We start from the raw sequence: 14,330 nt of genomic DNA on the forward strand, positions 1-14,330 counted from the left end.
GGAGGGATGGACACTGGGAAGAGGTAACTATGGGGAGGAAGTGGGAGCTGTTGCATTGTGGTAAACTGTGGTCAATGACATGAGACAAAGTATATGTGAATTGCTGTATGGAAAGTGAATTTGCTCTGTAAATCTTCACCCAAATCAAAATTTAAAAAATAAATTAAAAAAAACAACCTGCCATACACTGACAACACAACTTTGCTGAAAGTGAGGATGACCTGAGGCACTTACTGATGTAGGATGAAGAATACAGTCTTCAGTATGGATTATATCTTAATATAAAGAAAACAAAAATCCTCACAACTGGACCTATAAGCAGCATCACAATAAATGGAGAAAAGATTGAAGTTGTCAGAGACTTCATATTGCTTGGTTCTACAATTAATGCCAACAGAAGCAGCAGCAGTCAGGACATCAGATGATGTATAAACCAGAAAAAACCAAACTCACTGCCATGGAATCAGATCCGACTCATAGTGATCCCTCTTTGGGTTTCTGAGGCAGTATCACTACAGAAGTAGATCGCCCCATTTTCTTTCTGAGGAGTGGCTGATGGGTTTGAACCACAAGGCTTTCTGGTTAGCAGTCAAGTGCCTTAGGCACTATGCTACTAGAGCTCCTAAGACGATATATAGCACTGGGCAAATTGGTTGCAAAGGACCTTGTTCAAGTGCTGAAAAGCAAAGATGATATATCTCCTTGAGGACTAAAGTGTGCCTGACCCAAGCCGTGCTATTTTCAGTTGCCTCATATGCATGTGAGAGCTGGACAATGAATAAGGAAGACTTACAAAGAATTGATGCTTTTGAGTTGTGATGCTGGCGAAGAATGCTGAAAGTACCAGGGACTGCTAAAAAGATCTAACAAATCTGTCCTGGAGGAAGTACAGCTGGAATGCTCTTTGGAAGCAAGAATGGCCAGACTTCGTCTCATCTACTTTGGTCATGTTTTCAGAAGGGACCATTCCCTGGAGAAGGATGTCATGCTTAGTAAGGTGGAGGGTCGTTGAAAGAGAGGAAGGCCCTCAACAAGATAGATTGACACAGTGTCTACAGTGATGGGCTCAAGTATAGCAAGGATCCTGGAGCTAGCACAGGACCTGGCAATGTTTCGTTCTGCTGTGCATAGGGTCACTAAGAGTCGGAGACAACTCGATGGTACCTAACAACAACAAGGCAACGTCTTGTTTTAGCTAAAACATCTCTCCAAATTATTAATAACTTTGAATTCTTCATGACCACAGTTAAATAGTATAAGACTTTTCCTATTGTAGAGGAATGGGCTGACAAGAAACCTGGGTTCTAGTCAAAGTTTTAATAATATAAGGCCACATGACTTTGAGCATATCCTGGGCCCCGTGTTCTTCCTGGAACCAGTTTTCATTTCTAAAACAGGACTTAATGCCTTAGTTATTGATAGGAGCTAATGAATGTCAATGTTCTTTAAAAATGACAATAAACTTTCTAAACAAGTATTATTTTAAAACAAACTATGTGAACATTTAGATAAATTACAGAAAGTGTTCAGATAAAACAATCTAGTCCCAGCCAGATTGTTCTCTCTGACATAGAAGCAGCCTGTTGGGACTAAAGGACAAATAGTCACTCATGTTTATCCAAAATGACCTCATGAAAAGCCACTGTACTTTGTACTTGTATTTTGACAAGAGTAGTTTGGGGAAAAGTGTTTTTAATGCCTTATCTCACACCAAAGGGCACCGACTTGCCTAGAACATAGGAAGTGAGTTTAGTTCTTGTGTGTCAGGTTTTGTTTCTTTTGTGTTTTCACAATGCTACATAAGATAAGGAGCAGCAGTGGTCTCCTACCCCTGAGAATAGCCTCTCACAGCTCACCTGAGTTCCCAGACCTCACCAAAGGCTGAACATCAGCTAGGAGTATTCAAGACACCAGTTTTGAAGAAGTGGCAGTAATACATTAAAAAAAAACATTATTTTTACAATTTAAATTGAAAGAGGAAAATATTTGTGTAATTAATTTACACTGAACAATACATTTTCAAAGTTTTTTTTTTTTTTGGTTTTGAGAACATTGACCCAGGGACATTTCAGGAGGACGTCAGGCCCCTCTGGTTGTTTCCAGGACTGTGGGAGTGGTAGTGGCTGAGGAAGAGAGGTTGCAGGAGGGACCCAATGCTCCTTAACCTTCTCCTCCAGGGAAGTTCATCTACCGGCCTCGGTGCACAGGGAAGAGGGTGACTTTCACTTCTATTTCTCTCCAACTGGCCCTCTTGCTCTCTGTTAAGAAATATATATATTTTTTTTCCCAGGCTTGGATCAAATCCAGTTTAGATAACTATAAATTTTGCATATTTTTTTTACCTTGCTTGACACAGTGTTTATGAACTCATTTGTCTTCTTGGAAAGTATATAGGCATCTCTCTTTATAAACAAACTCAGTGTCTGAAAACGAGTAGGAAATGCTAAGAATAGGAGAAAGTGTGAATTTATCAGGGAACTGGTATCTGTTTTTCAGGTTCCCTCTGGTGCTCTTTGAGCCTGATCAAGAGCCAGCTAAAAAAGTAGCTGAAGAAGCAGATGGCTCTCCTTGAAGCTTTCCAGGCAGGCTTTGAGGAAACGTGAATCATTTCAACTCGCAAAAGGGAACTGCTAGTGGAAACGACATCTCATAACAGACTCTATCTCGCTTTGAAACAAGAACCCTTTAGTTCTTCAGAGAGCGCTTATATGTGTGAGATGAGAGAAGAGGGCTTTCAGACCATTAGGAACATACCCCTGGTTATAAAATTTCAGTCTAAGAAGAAATAAGGATTCTAGATACAAAATGTCAGCTTACATACAACTTTACTTTTCAGATAGTGTTTATGGCAAGAAATCTATGTTTCAACCACTTCTAAAAGGTTAATTACTATAAATAGCACTTCCTAATAATCCATAGGTTAAGATAACTTTAATCAGAGAAGTAGAGGTGTTTTAAAAGCTATATTAAGCTTTCTGAATCAGTCAAAAGACTCCTGGGTCCTTTGCCAGTTTTACAGGCTACTGTAAATGCGCTTGATGGCATCAGCTTCTTCTTTATTAAGGATGCCTTTCTCCACATACGCATCAGCCTGTTGGGTGATGAAGTCCCTCATCTTTGAAAGGTCATAATCTGGAAAATATCATGAGTACATCATGAGCAAACATGACAAATCCAATCCTATTAGAATGATTACCATTAACTGAGAAGCATTTTGTACATACACAATTACTATTTCCCTTTCATGTTGGAAATAATTTTAATTCTCAGCATTGGTGTGGTGCTTTGCAATCAGAGCTTTGAACCAGTTCATGAGGAACCGGTTTATTCTGGGTTGACCCCTTGCTGAGAATTTGCCTTTCCACCCCAGATATATTAAATCTATAAGAATTACCTGTGTATGTGCGTGTGTGGGTCTTGTTAAAGTATACACTATGATTTAGTATATCTGGGGTGGAAAGGCAAATTCTCAGCAGGGGGTCAAATCAGAATGAACTGGTTTGAAGTTCTGTTTGCAGTCTGTCATGTTTAAGTGCACTATGTTATTTCAGCTGCTCTTCATCAAAGTCCTGGGATGTACTCAGGTGGGGAGTACCATCCTCATTTGACCAAGAAGGATAGGGGTTCATAAATTAAAACTAAACCCACTGCCATTGAGTTGACTCTGACTCATAGTGACCCTGACTGGACTTCCAAGGCAGTAAATCTTTACAGAAGTAGACTGCCCCTTCTTCCTTCCTCAGAGCAGCTGGTGAGCTGGAACTGCCAACCTGCTTAGCAGTCAAATGCCTAAGACATTGCATCACCAGAGCTCCTTGGTTCATAAATTATGGCTTCTCCAATTTTAATGTTTAGAAGCTATGGCAGCATAGCGTCTAAGGCACTTGACTGCTAACCAGAAGGCGGGGGGTTCAAACCCATCAGCCACTCCTCAGAAGGAAGGTTGGGCAATCTACTTCCGTAGTGATACTGCCTCGAAACCCAAGGAGGGGTCGCTATGAGTTGGGTCCGACTCAGGCACATAACAACAACAACTTTAATGTTTATACTAATCACCTGGGGCTCTTGAAAGTTGCAGGTCCATATCCAGGTCTGGAGTAGGGCCCAGATTCTGCATTTTTAACAAGTTCTCAGGAGATGACACAGCTGCTGGGCCAGGAAACACATTTAGGGTAACACGATCTTACAGGGTTAAATGCCTTGTCCAGGGTCACACAGTCAAAGTTATTATCAGAACCAGGTGGTCTGACTTCCTGTTATTGTTAACACCAAGCTGTTAAGTCCCCGTTGATGTGACAACCCACTTTCTTAAAAAAGTTTTTACTGTGATTTGGGTACAAATTTAGACAATCCACATTTTAATTCAAATTAATAATTATCTTGATTATTTTATGATATTTCAATTGTATTCATTGGGCAAAAGGAAACTATGACCTCTTTCTAATTCCCCTGTCCTACTTAAACAACAAAACTCTATGTAAATCATCAAACCACCCACCAAAACCAGAAAACCTTAAGTAAGGAGGCTGACTGTGGCATCTTTCTGAAGAGTTAAAAAAGAAACATCTTCTCTTAATTCTTTAATTATCATATGCTTCTTGTTTAAAAAAAAAGGGGGGGGGGAATAAAATAAACATGAAAATTAAAATCACCTGAATTGTATTAATCATAGATATCCAAAGTTATATGTTATTTCCTTCAACTGTTGTTTATACATATCTCAATCCAGAATTGAAATCATTGTACTTACAATCTTAGAACTAGCTCTTTTCACTTACTTTTACACAGTGAGCATTAACATTCCTCAGAAATATAGTTTGTAAGGGTTACCACCAAAAACTCACTGTCATGGAGTCCATTCTGATTCATAGCAATCCTGCAGGGCAGAGTAGAACTGCTCCATAGGGCCATGGGGTTTCCAAGGCTGTAAATCTTTAAGGAAGCAGACTGCATCTTTCTCCCATAAAACCACCGGTGGTGTTGAACTACCAACTTTTTGGTTAGTTGAGTGCTTTAACCACTGTGCCACTAAAGCTCCTATACATCCCATACAGGTATAAAAATGTATGACGCAAATGTCCTGTGGTTGGACATTTAGGTCTTACACACTGTGAAGTACTTGCTTGGTGAGAACTGTCCCCTCCACTTGTGAGTTGCCTGAATCCAAGTTCCTTGAGGATAGTGCTATTTGTCTTGGCAGCCTCTGCACCTAGAACAAAGCCTTGCCTTCTGTCAGTTTGTAAAGGGGAAAGAAAGGAGAGACCAGGGACACATAAGTGCCAAATGCTCTGGCCACCCTTAGCTGCTTTGAATGTCATCTGACCCTAGGTCATTTGGGCTTCTTTAAATCCCTCACTAAAGGGAAAATAGTATGAAGGACCTCACTTAAAAAAAAAAAAAAACAAACTCATTTCCGTCAAGTTGGATCTGACTCATAGCGACCCCTCCTTGGGTTTCTGAGGCAGTATCACTACGGAAGTAGATTGCCCAATCTTCCTTCCGAGGAGTAACTGATGGGTTTGAACCACCAGCTTCCTGGTTAGCAGTCAAATGCCTTAGGCACTACGCTACCAGAGCTCCTACAAGCACTTAAATGTGTATGATACCAAGGTGAGGTGAGGCCTAGAGAGCTTGTTTCCTCTCCACCAAGGAATGCAATTGCTCCCCACCAGGGTATGACCATGGAGAGTAAAAAAGATAATAGCTCCCAGTCATTGAGCACTTTGCAACTATCATCATCTTTGCTCTTGCCCAAACTCCATGAGATAGTACTCTCTTTTCAGAGAGATGAAGAAACAGGAAAAGGAAGTGGTAGAGTAGGGATTTGAACCTAGGTCTGTCTGTAGTCATTGCTTTGACCACTCTACTGCCTTAAAGTAGTGCATGTCAGTGCGACAGAGCAAACATTCAGTAAGTGCTTGTTTCTTTTAGACTATTCCCTTTCAGTCAGGCACAAAATAGAAATCAAGGAAAATGCACATTTTGTTTGCCATAACAAGATTCCTGACTAATTCAAAGGGCACAGAGAGATACCTCTTGCTCATCACTGACGATGAACTCTTAATACTGGCTCTTTAGAATCAGTTACAATGTCAACATATAATGCTGTAATGGGACGAAAAGCAGACTCCCAATAATAGATGTGGAGAGGTCCAGATGATCTGAATGGGCAAACAGGAAAATATTATGCTTTCTTTTGAAATGGAAAAATCCTATCTTATGTCAATTTAATGTAACTGACAGAACTATTATTGTGTCCAGTGGGAAAATCAGCAAGGTGCAGAGGAAAGGCCCTTGCATTCTAATCTCAGCCCTGACCTAACAGGCTGTAGAAGTTGCACAAGCCACTCAACTTCCTTGTTCACCTCAAAGAAGTTTTGAGGTTGTGAGGCTCAAACGAGATAAGGGTTGTGATGCACTTTTTAAAAAGACTTTTCTGTTTTATGGTGGCATAGTATTTTATTATCACCCTCAATATCACATCACAGGGACCTCAGTTTCCTGGGTTTGGTTAGAATTTCAGGTCTCCCAGGTTCCTGCCAAAGGTCATCAGCAGAGATTAAGAAAGGTCAGAGCTAACAGAAGTCTTTCTGCTCACATAGCTGCAGTCAATGAGTGGCCCTAAGACCTAGATCCCCACAGGCTTTGAGAGATATCCCAAGTCAAGCAGAGCGCTAAAGAGGGCAGTGGAGAAAGAGCTCTCTTGTTTCTACCTTCAGGAGGGAATATGGTATACTGCCCTCACTTCCTGGAGGCAGAAAGGAGAATCACACTCAACACTGTCATTCTGAGTTTGCTCACCAAACTCACTGCGGTCAAGTTGATTCTGACTCATAGTGACACCTCCTTGGGTTTCCAAGGCAGTGTCTCTACAGAAGTAGATTGCCCAGTCTTCCTTCCGAGGAGTGCTGATGGTTTTGAACTCCCAGCCTTCTGGTTAGCAGTCAAATGCCTTAGGTACTATGCCACCAGAGCCTTCAATATGCAAACACTGGTGTTGATATTTCTGGAACTGGCAGATTTGATTCCAGGATGTTGCCCTTGTGACCAAGAGTCATATTCATATGTTAATTAATGAAAGCAGTACCATGAATAATCCAAATTGGTGGACAATATAATTTGCATTGGTTTTGGGATGCATTTTGGTAATACTATTTTACATTGATTCTAAGATGCATTTTTTAAAATATATTTTAAAGTTTTTGCAGTCATTGATGGCAGATCATAATTTAATTGGTCCTATTTTTTTCTTACTTAAACCAAACCAAACTCATTGCCATAGAGTTGATTCCAAGTCATAATGACCCCCTTTGAGTTTCCAAGGCAGTAAATCTTTGTAGAAGTAGATTGCCCAATCTTCCTTTCGAGGAGTGACTGGTGGGTTTGAACAACCAACCTTCTGGTTAGCAAATGCCTTAGGCACTATGCCACCAGAGCTCCCACTATGCCACCAGAGCTCCTTTTTTCTTGCTTAGTGGGACAAAAAACAATGTTGCTTTTTTTCAATTCATGACAAATTTGATTAAATATAGTTCACATGAAGCTTAATGTAACTGACAGCCTGGAAATTCACATCATTTTGAACCAAATAAAGAATTATGTATGTAAAGACCTAAAATTTGTTTCCATCAACTTATAAGATCACAAGCCAAAGGGTACTGAAAATACTACTTCTTCCCACTGTGCTCTTATCTCCAAACCAAAAATGAAACCCATTGCCGTCGAGTCAATCTCAAGTCACAGCGACCCCCCATTGGGTTTCCTAGGCAGTAAACCCTTACTGGAGTAGATCACCCAGTCTTGCTTCCACAGAGTGGCTGGCTGATGGGTTTGAACCACCAACCTTCTGGTTACCAGTAACATGCCTTAGTCACTGTGTTACCAGAGCTACTTATGCTCCATCTCAGTGGTTCTTAAACTTGGCTGTGCATTGGAATCATCTGGGGTTTTTAAAAGTAACATGCTTGAGTCCTGCCCTAGAATTTCTGATTCAGTGGATCTGAGGTGCCACCTGGGCATTGAGATATTTAGAAGTTTCCCAGGTGATTTGCACCTTAAAGTTTGGGAAGCACTGCTCTTCTCATTTTAAAAGTGTCATTTTGCCACTGCTCTGGCCAGACACTTGCCTAGAATACTCCCTCTCCACATGGCTCTTCACTGTCCACCAGCTCTTTATTCTCACTGTCTCTGCTTTGGCTTCAGCCCCATCATTTCGGCTCCAAACCCTTGCCTCTTTATCTCTTTCCCAGTTTTCAGGGTCTCTTTTCTTCAATCCAGAATCACATTGCTGCCAGATGGATTTCTCAGTTCTTAACTTAATTAGGCCCTAATTTAGGCTCTCTTGCTTAAAACCATCCTTCTTCAAGATGCACAAGCCTCTTCCTGACCTGGCTGCTGCCCACTTTCCCAGCCCTGTCTGCCAGTCCTCCCTACAGATACCCTGTGTTCTTGTGAAACTAAATGGCTCCAGTTCCCAGAAATCACTACTCTCTTTTGTCTCTTCATGGGTTGGCACCCAGGTCTCCCTCTACCTCCATCTGTCTTTACTCAGCAAATTCCTACCTACTGTAAGGAGCTCTGGTGGCGTAGTGCTTAAGGCATTTGACTGCTAACTAGATAGTTGGTGGTCCAAACCCACCAGTCACTCCACAGAAGAAAGACAGGGCAATCTACTTCTGTAAAGGTTTACTGCCTCGGAAACCCAAAGGGGGTTGCTATGAGTTGGAATCGACTTGATGGCAGTGAGACTTTTTTAGTTCCAATGAAGGCTTTTCTGTCGGGTTTTTTTTTTTTTTTTTTTGACATTTTTCATAATAAAATGTAAAAGAAAATGACTTTGCTTGAAAGATTGATTTGGAAAATAAGAAAAATAAAGGTTCTGTTCCCTTCTGCATCTGAGAGGCAACTGGAGTCATTCTGGACTCTGAGGGGAGACTTTAGCCCAATCAGTTCAATCAGCTGCTAACAAATAGATATTTGCCATGTACAACCACACTAAATACCTACCTTCTTTATTTTCTTTTTTGTCATGTTTCTTCAACCATTCAATATTTTTCCTGATGGCTTCCAAATAGGCTTCTGTTTTCTCTGGAAAATGCAAGAAAACCCCTATTAACCCTGTATGAAATAAAATACTCACTGCATCTCTTTTTTTTTTTTTTTTTTTTAGGATCTGGGTGAAGATTTACAGAGTAAATTCACTTTTCACACAGCAGTTCACATATACTTTGTCTCATGTCATTGACCAAAATTTACAATGCAGCAGCTCCCCTCCCACTTCCTCCCCATAGTTACCTCCTCCCAGTGTCCATCCCTTCATACTCTTCTGCACCCTGAGCTATCTCCCTGTGCATAAACAGCCCTTCCTTCTCCCATGATTGTTCTCTCCAGGGCGTGTGTCTACTTGAGGTTAATGTTTAACTCACATGCCTGTACTTTGTTTGGCTGGAAACCACAGTTGTGGGTTCAATTCCAGACCTGCAGGGCAGCTAGGGGCCATAGTCTCAGTGGTTCTACCAGGCTCTATTGGACCAGCAAACCTGGTCCCCACCTTCTTTTTTTTTTTTTTTGCCTCCAAATGACTGCAACTCTTTTTAAAGAGCACATTTATACTTAAAAGCACAAACAAATATTGAACTTATTAAGCCCTTGCGAGGTGGTGTCCCTAAGCCAGATAGTGTGCACATTTGTATGTGTATATGAGGGATACTGAGATCAGGTGGGGATGAGATTCCAGACAACAGGACAAAGAAGGTAAATATCAAGGAACCATTATCTCCCTTACACAAATAAATACAGTTTAGTGTCTAGGCAAAGAGTTTTCATTCATTTTACTGGCTGGGGGTGTCCTGTGATTCTTGGATTGGGCTGTTTCTTGTTAGGGATGGTTCTTCCCAGCTGAAGAGTAATATCAAGCTAAGGACTACTTAAAAAACTCCACCACTCCAGTTAAAAGTCCAAATTTGTGACTCTGTGTGACTATACAAGTCTTCTGCCCAGTTCTGGAAGTGGGTAGGGTAAAAACTCAGATGAAGAGAGGCAACCAAGCCTCATTTCAAAGTCTGGGCAGTGAACCTGAGAACTGGTTCTAAAGACATGGATGTAAACACTTTCGAATGGGCCTCAATTATGGCAAGAGAATAACAGGCATCACTGAAGCTTCTACTCTATGATGCCCTCATCAACCTAGGTATGAAGAAATTAAGGCTCAGAGAGGGTAAGTGACTTGGCAAAGAACACACAAGAAATAAACACAGCTAGAATTTGAACTCTGGTCTGCCTTGTTTCTGCTACTTGCATTATCTGAAAGATAAGACCTCATCTTCAGGTATGGGTGATGTAGCCTTACTCAGTGTCAAAGACAGGTGAGGTCCTAAAGTACAGAATGTCTGCACCAACAGACCAGGTGGGCTGGAGAGAACTTCAATGTCCAGGACCTCTGCAGAAGCAATGGCTCCCAAAGCTTAGTGAGGTAACCACCTCACTCTGACCTCTTTTGCACCCTGTTACATCTAGCCCTGGTGGCACAGTGGTTAAAGCACTTGGCTGATAACTGAAAGATCAGCAGTTCAAATCCACCAGCCATTCCACAGGAGAAGGATGTGGCAGTCTGCTTCTGTAAAGATTTACAGCCTAGGCCTGTGGTCACAGGGGACATCAAGCTCAATCGGCATAATGTAGTACAGAAAAACATTGTTCTACATCCTACTTTGGTGAGTAGCAACTAGGGTCTTAAAAGCTTGCAAGTAGCCATCTAAGATTCAACTATTGGTCTCTTCTTGTCCAGAGCAAAGAAGAGTGGAGAAAATCAAAGACATATGGAAACAATTAGTCCAAAGACTAATGGACCATGGGAACCTCAGCCTACATGACCCTGAGACCAGAAGAACAAGATGGTGCCTGGCTACCACTGCCAACCACTTGGAATGGGATCAAAATTAAAGATCCTGGATAGAGTGGGAGAAAAATTGTGGAACACAGTTCAAAAACATAAAAAAGACCAGGATTATTAGTCAGGTAGAAACTGGTGAAACTCCTGAGACTATGGCCCCTAGTCATCCTTTGGCAGTCTGCTTCTGTAAAGATTTACAGCCTAGGACTCACTCCGTGGCTTAACTTTCAGCCAAACAATAGACAAACCTATGAGTAGAACAACTACACTAGGGAGATACAATCCACCATGGGAGGAGATCAGAAGGGCAGCATTTGCACAAGGAGGTAGCTCAGAAGGCAGGAATGCATAGGCAAGAAGGACACAGGGAAAGGGTGACCACAAGGAGGAGTGGGAAGAGAGCTGTTACTTTTTGGGGATTGTAATCAGTGTCATGAAACAAAATGTGTATGAATTGTTGAATGTAAGTAAAACAAATATGCTTTGTAAAATCTCATCCAAATCACAATAAAATTAAAAAAAATAAAATACCTACAGCCTTGGAAACCCCATGGGGCAGTTCTCCTCTGTCCTGTAGGGTCAGTTTGAATCAGAATTGACTGGATGGCAGTGTGACCTCTAGTCTGCTGTCCAGACCTTTTGGTTGAGCTGCCCATACTGTGAGCTGATTTTGTGCCAGGCATGATGATTTGTGCTTCAAAATTATTATCTCATTTACTCCTTACAGTGAGCTTTGTAGGCAGTCCTATTATTTTACAGATGAAGAAACTGAGGCACAAAAAGATAAAGTAATATGGCCAAGGTCACATGGCTAGTAAGTAGAAGAGCCAGCCTTGAACCTGAACCTACAGTCCATGTACAATATATCACTGCCTTCAAATTTGCTGATGTTCCAATTTCTGCCACTGTCTGTACTTAAAGGACTTCCTAAGCATCTTTCTTCTGACTTCTATAAACCCACTCCTGCCTCACTACTTCATGTTATCTGGCCCCTAAAGAAGCACAGAGAAACCCTATGCAAAAAGGAGTAAGTGGACAAGAGAAGAATCGCACAATTTTCAGCCCTGATTCACTTCATTAGCCTGTGTAGAAACAGCCTTGGCTTCAGTGCTTTGTTTTCAAGAATGTCAGAGCATGTGAGAGACCAATGACTTCCTGGCTGATGTTATAACATTATAGGCAATCAATATAGAGATTTTCATTGTCTTTTGCCCATTGCTGAGAAGGTCAAATGGATTGGTAACATAAAAACAGTGTTCTCTATTTCAAATTAATTGAGTTGGAAAAGATATTTTGAATAAGGAAAGAAATCTTAATGTGGACTATTTTTTAAAAATGCAACTTCATGATTTTTAGAAGTTAAATGAAATTCATGGTCCTCTGGGGGCTTGGTATAATTAATAGATAATAATGATTTATCATTTGCACATTAGGTAATTAGGGCTTCTGAAACTTTTCAGAATGTCTGGATGTACTATTATTCTTTAAATAATTTTAATCATTCTTTCTACAATCTTATCTATGATATCATATCACAATATGGAGAGTTTATTTGAGAAAAGGAAAACTGCAGCTTAATCTCTGTATTAATAATTCTGAATTCCAAACCAAAACCAAACTCACTGCCATGGAGTCGAATCCAACTCATAGCAACCCCTCCTTGGGTTTCCGAGGTGGTATCGCTATGGAAGTAGATTGCCCAATCTTCTTTCCAAGCAGTGGCTGGTGGGTTTGCACTGCCAGCCTACTGGTTAGCAGTCAAATGCCTTAGGCACTATGCCACCAGAGCTCCCAATTCTGAATTAGGAGAGTAAAAAAATATATATGACATTTGTACAGTAGTGTACCAGACACTGTCGATGTTCCATCCTCACCTCTCTCCCTTTCTAGATATGCTAACGGAGCAGCTCTCAATCAACGGTAAAATTGGTAGATAAACATCCCAGCTTCTTTGCTCCTCTGGTGGGACAGGCCTGGGCTGTGTTCGACACTGTCTCTCAGAGGTTCTCAGTTTGAGCCTCAGTTCCCCACATCTGAAAGAAACCTCATTCACACCTTACATTGGTTTCTTTCCCTTCCCTGTCTCATATCCTTGTTCCTCCACTGGTTCTTCCTGGAATCACCTCCATATTAAACTGTTGTTGTTGTTGTTTGCCATCGAGTCGGCCCTGACTCATAGCGACCCCTCCTTGGGTTTCTGAGGCAGTATCACTACGGAAGTAGGAATGCCCAACCTTCCTTCCGAAGAGCGGCTGGTGGGTTTGAACCACCAGCCTTCTGGTTAGCAGTCAAGTGCCTTAGCCAATATGGAGCTCCTCCATATTAAACTATTTGACCTCAAATCCTTTTCACAGGGCTTGCTTCTAGGAGTACCCAATCCAAGATAATTCCTAATAGAAATCTCAGCATTATCTAGTTAGTCAGGCTGCTTTTTGCTCAGGAACCAATGACCTATAAAAAATGATATTGAGTTTAGCAAATATGAAATGTATGGAAAGTAATTTTATTCACTATATTGACATTATCAACCCATAACACAGAACATAGAATGAATTTACTACATCTTAAAGAAAAATTGGCTAAAATCCACTAAGAAGACACTATCTTATGGATCATATCATATGTGATTAGGGTCTTGATTTTAAAATAGAACATCCTCTCATCACGCTCACCCTTCTTTTCTGCTTTATATTTGTCTATAGCATTTATCACCTTCTTCCATAACATATAATTTGTTTATGTATCGGTCTATTGTTTGTTTTCCTCCCTTAGAAATATCTTTTGTATGCTGATGTACCTCAGTGCCTAGAAAAAGGTCTGGCACATCATAGGCTCTCAATAAATATTTGCTAAATGAGTGAATAAATGAAGGCTCTCTATGTGAAAGGCAGATAGTATACAGAAGACCGCATGGTTCATGGAGTCAAAACTCCAATTTTTTTTTAAAGAGTAAATGGCATAGATATCTGATTTTTTAAAATGAAATATTTACTTGAAAGACTTGAAATTTAAGATTTTGAATTTAAATGACAGCTGAGATAAAACTACCAATATGCTAGACATACCATATCTATATGTCATTTAATCTTTATATAACTATGAAATATGTATTATTATTCCCATTTTACTGATGAGAAAACTAAGGCTCAGAAAATTAAGTGACATACTCAAGGGCAAGTAAGAGTCAGAATCTAATCTTGAACCAGAATGAATCTGAGACCTCTAGTGAGGGGAACTGGGTGCATTTACCTTTCACAGTAGAGGGATTTAGTGTCTTTTCTTTGGTTACCAAACTAGTAGCCAGAAATACAGTGGCTTTCCAACTTTACTGCACAGCTGGATCGACAGCAGAGTAGAACTGTGCTCAATAGGGTTTTCAAGGCTGTGAAGCAGATCATAAGGTTTTTCATGCAAGGTGCCTTTGAGTGGTTTTGAACTA

General features: G+C 40.7%; 1 protein-coding gene across 1 annotated transcript in view; it reads right to left on the reverse strand.

Annotated features, from left to right (window-relative positions):
- Positions 1–3,013: 3,013 nt before the first annotated feature.
- Positions 3,014–14,330, reverse strand: part of SCG3 (secretogranin III) — a 40,256-nt gene continuing 28,939 nt past the window's right edge. The window contains exons 11-12 of the mRNA XM_007935169.2: positions 9,007–9,087; positions 3,014–3,132 (exon numbers count right to left, since the gene is read on the reverse strand). Coding sequence (XP_007933360.1) covers positions 3,014–3,132; positions 9,007–9,087 — 200 coding nt within the window. The remainder of the gene's footprint in view (positions 3,133–9,006; positions 9,088–14,330) is intronic.

The sequence above is a fragment of the Orycteropus afer genome, unplaced genomic scaffold, assembly GCF_000298275.1.
Source record: "Orycteropus afer afer isolate SDZICR_OR568_19922 unplaced genomic scaffold, OryAfe1.0 scaffold00026, whole genome shotgun sequence".
In the NCBI taxonomy this organism is placed as follows: Eukaryota; Metazoa; Chordata; class Mammalia; order Tubulidentata; family Orycteropodidae; genus Orycteropus; species Orycteropus afer.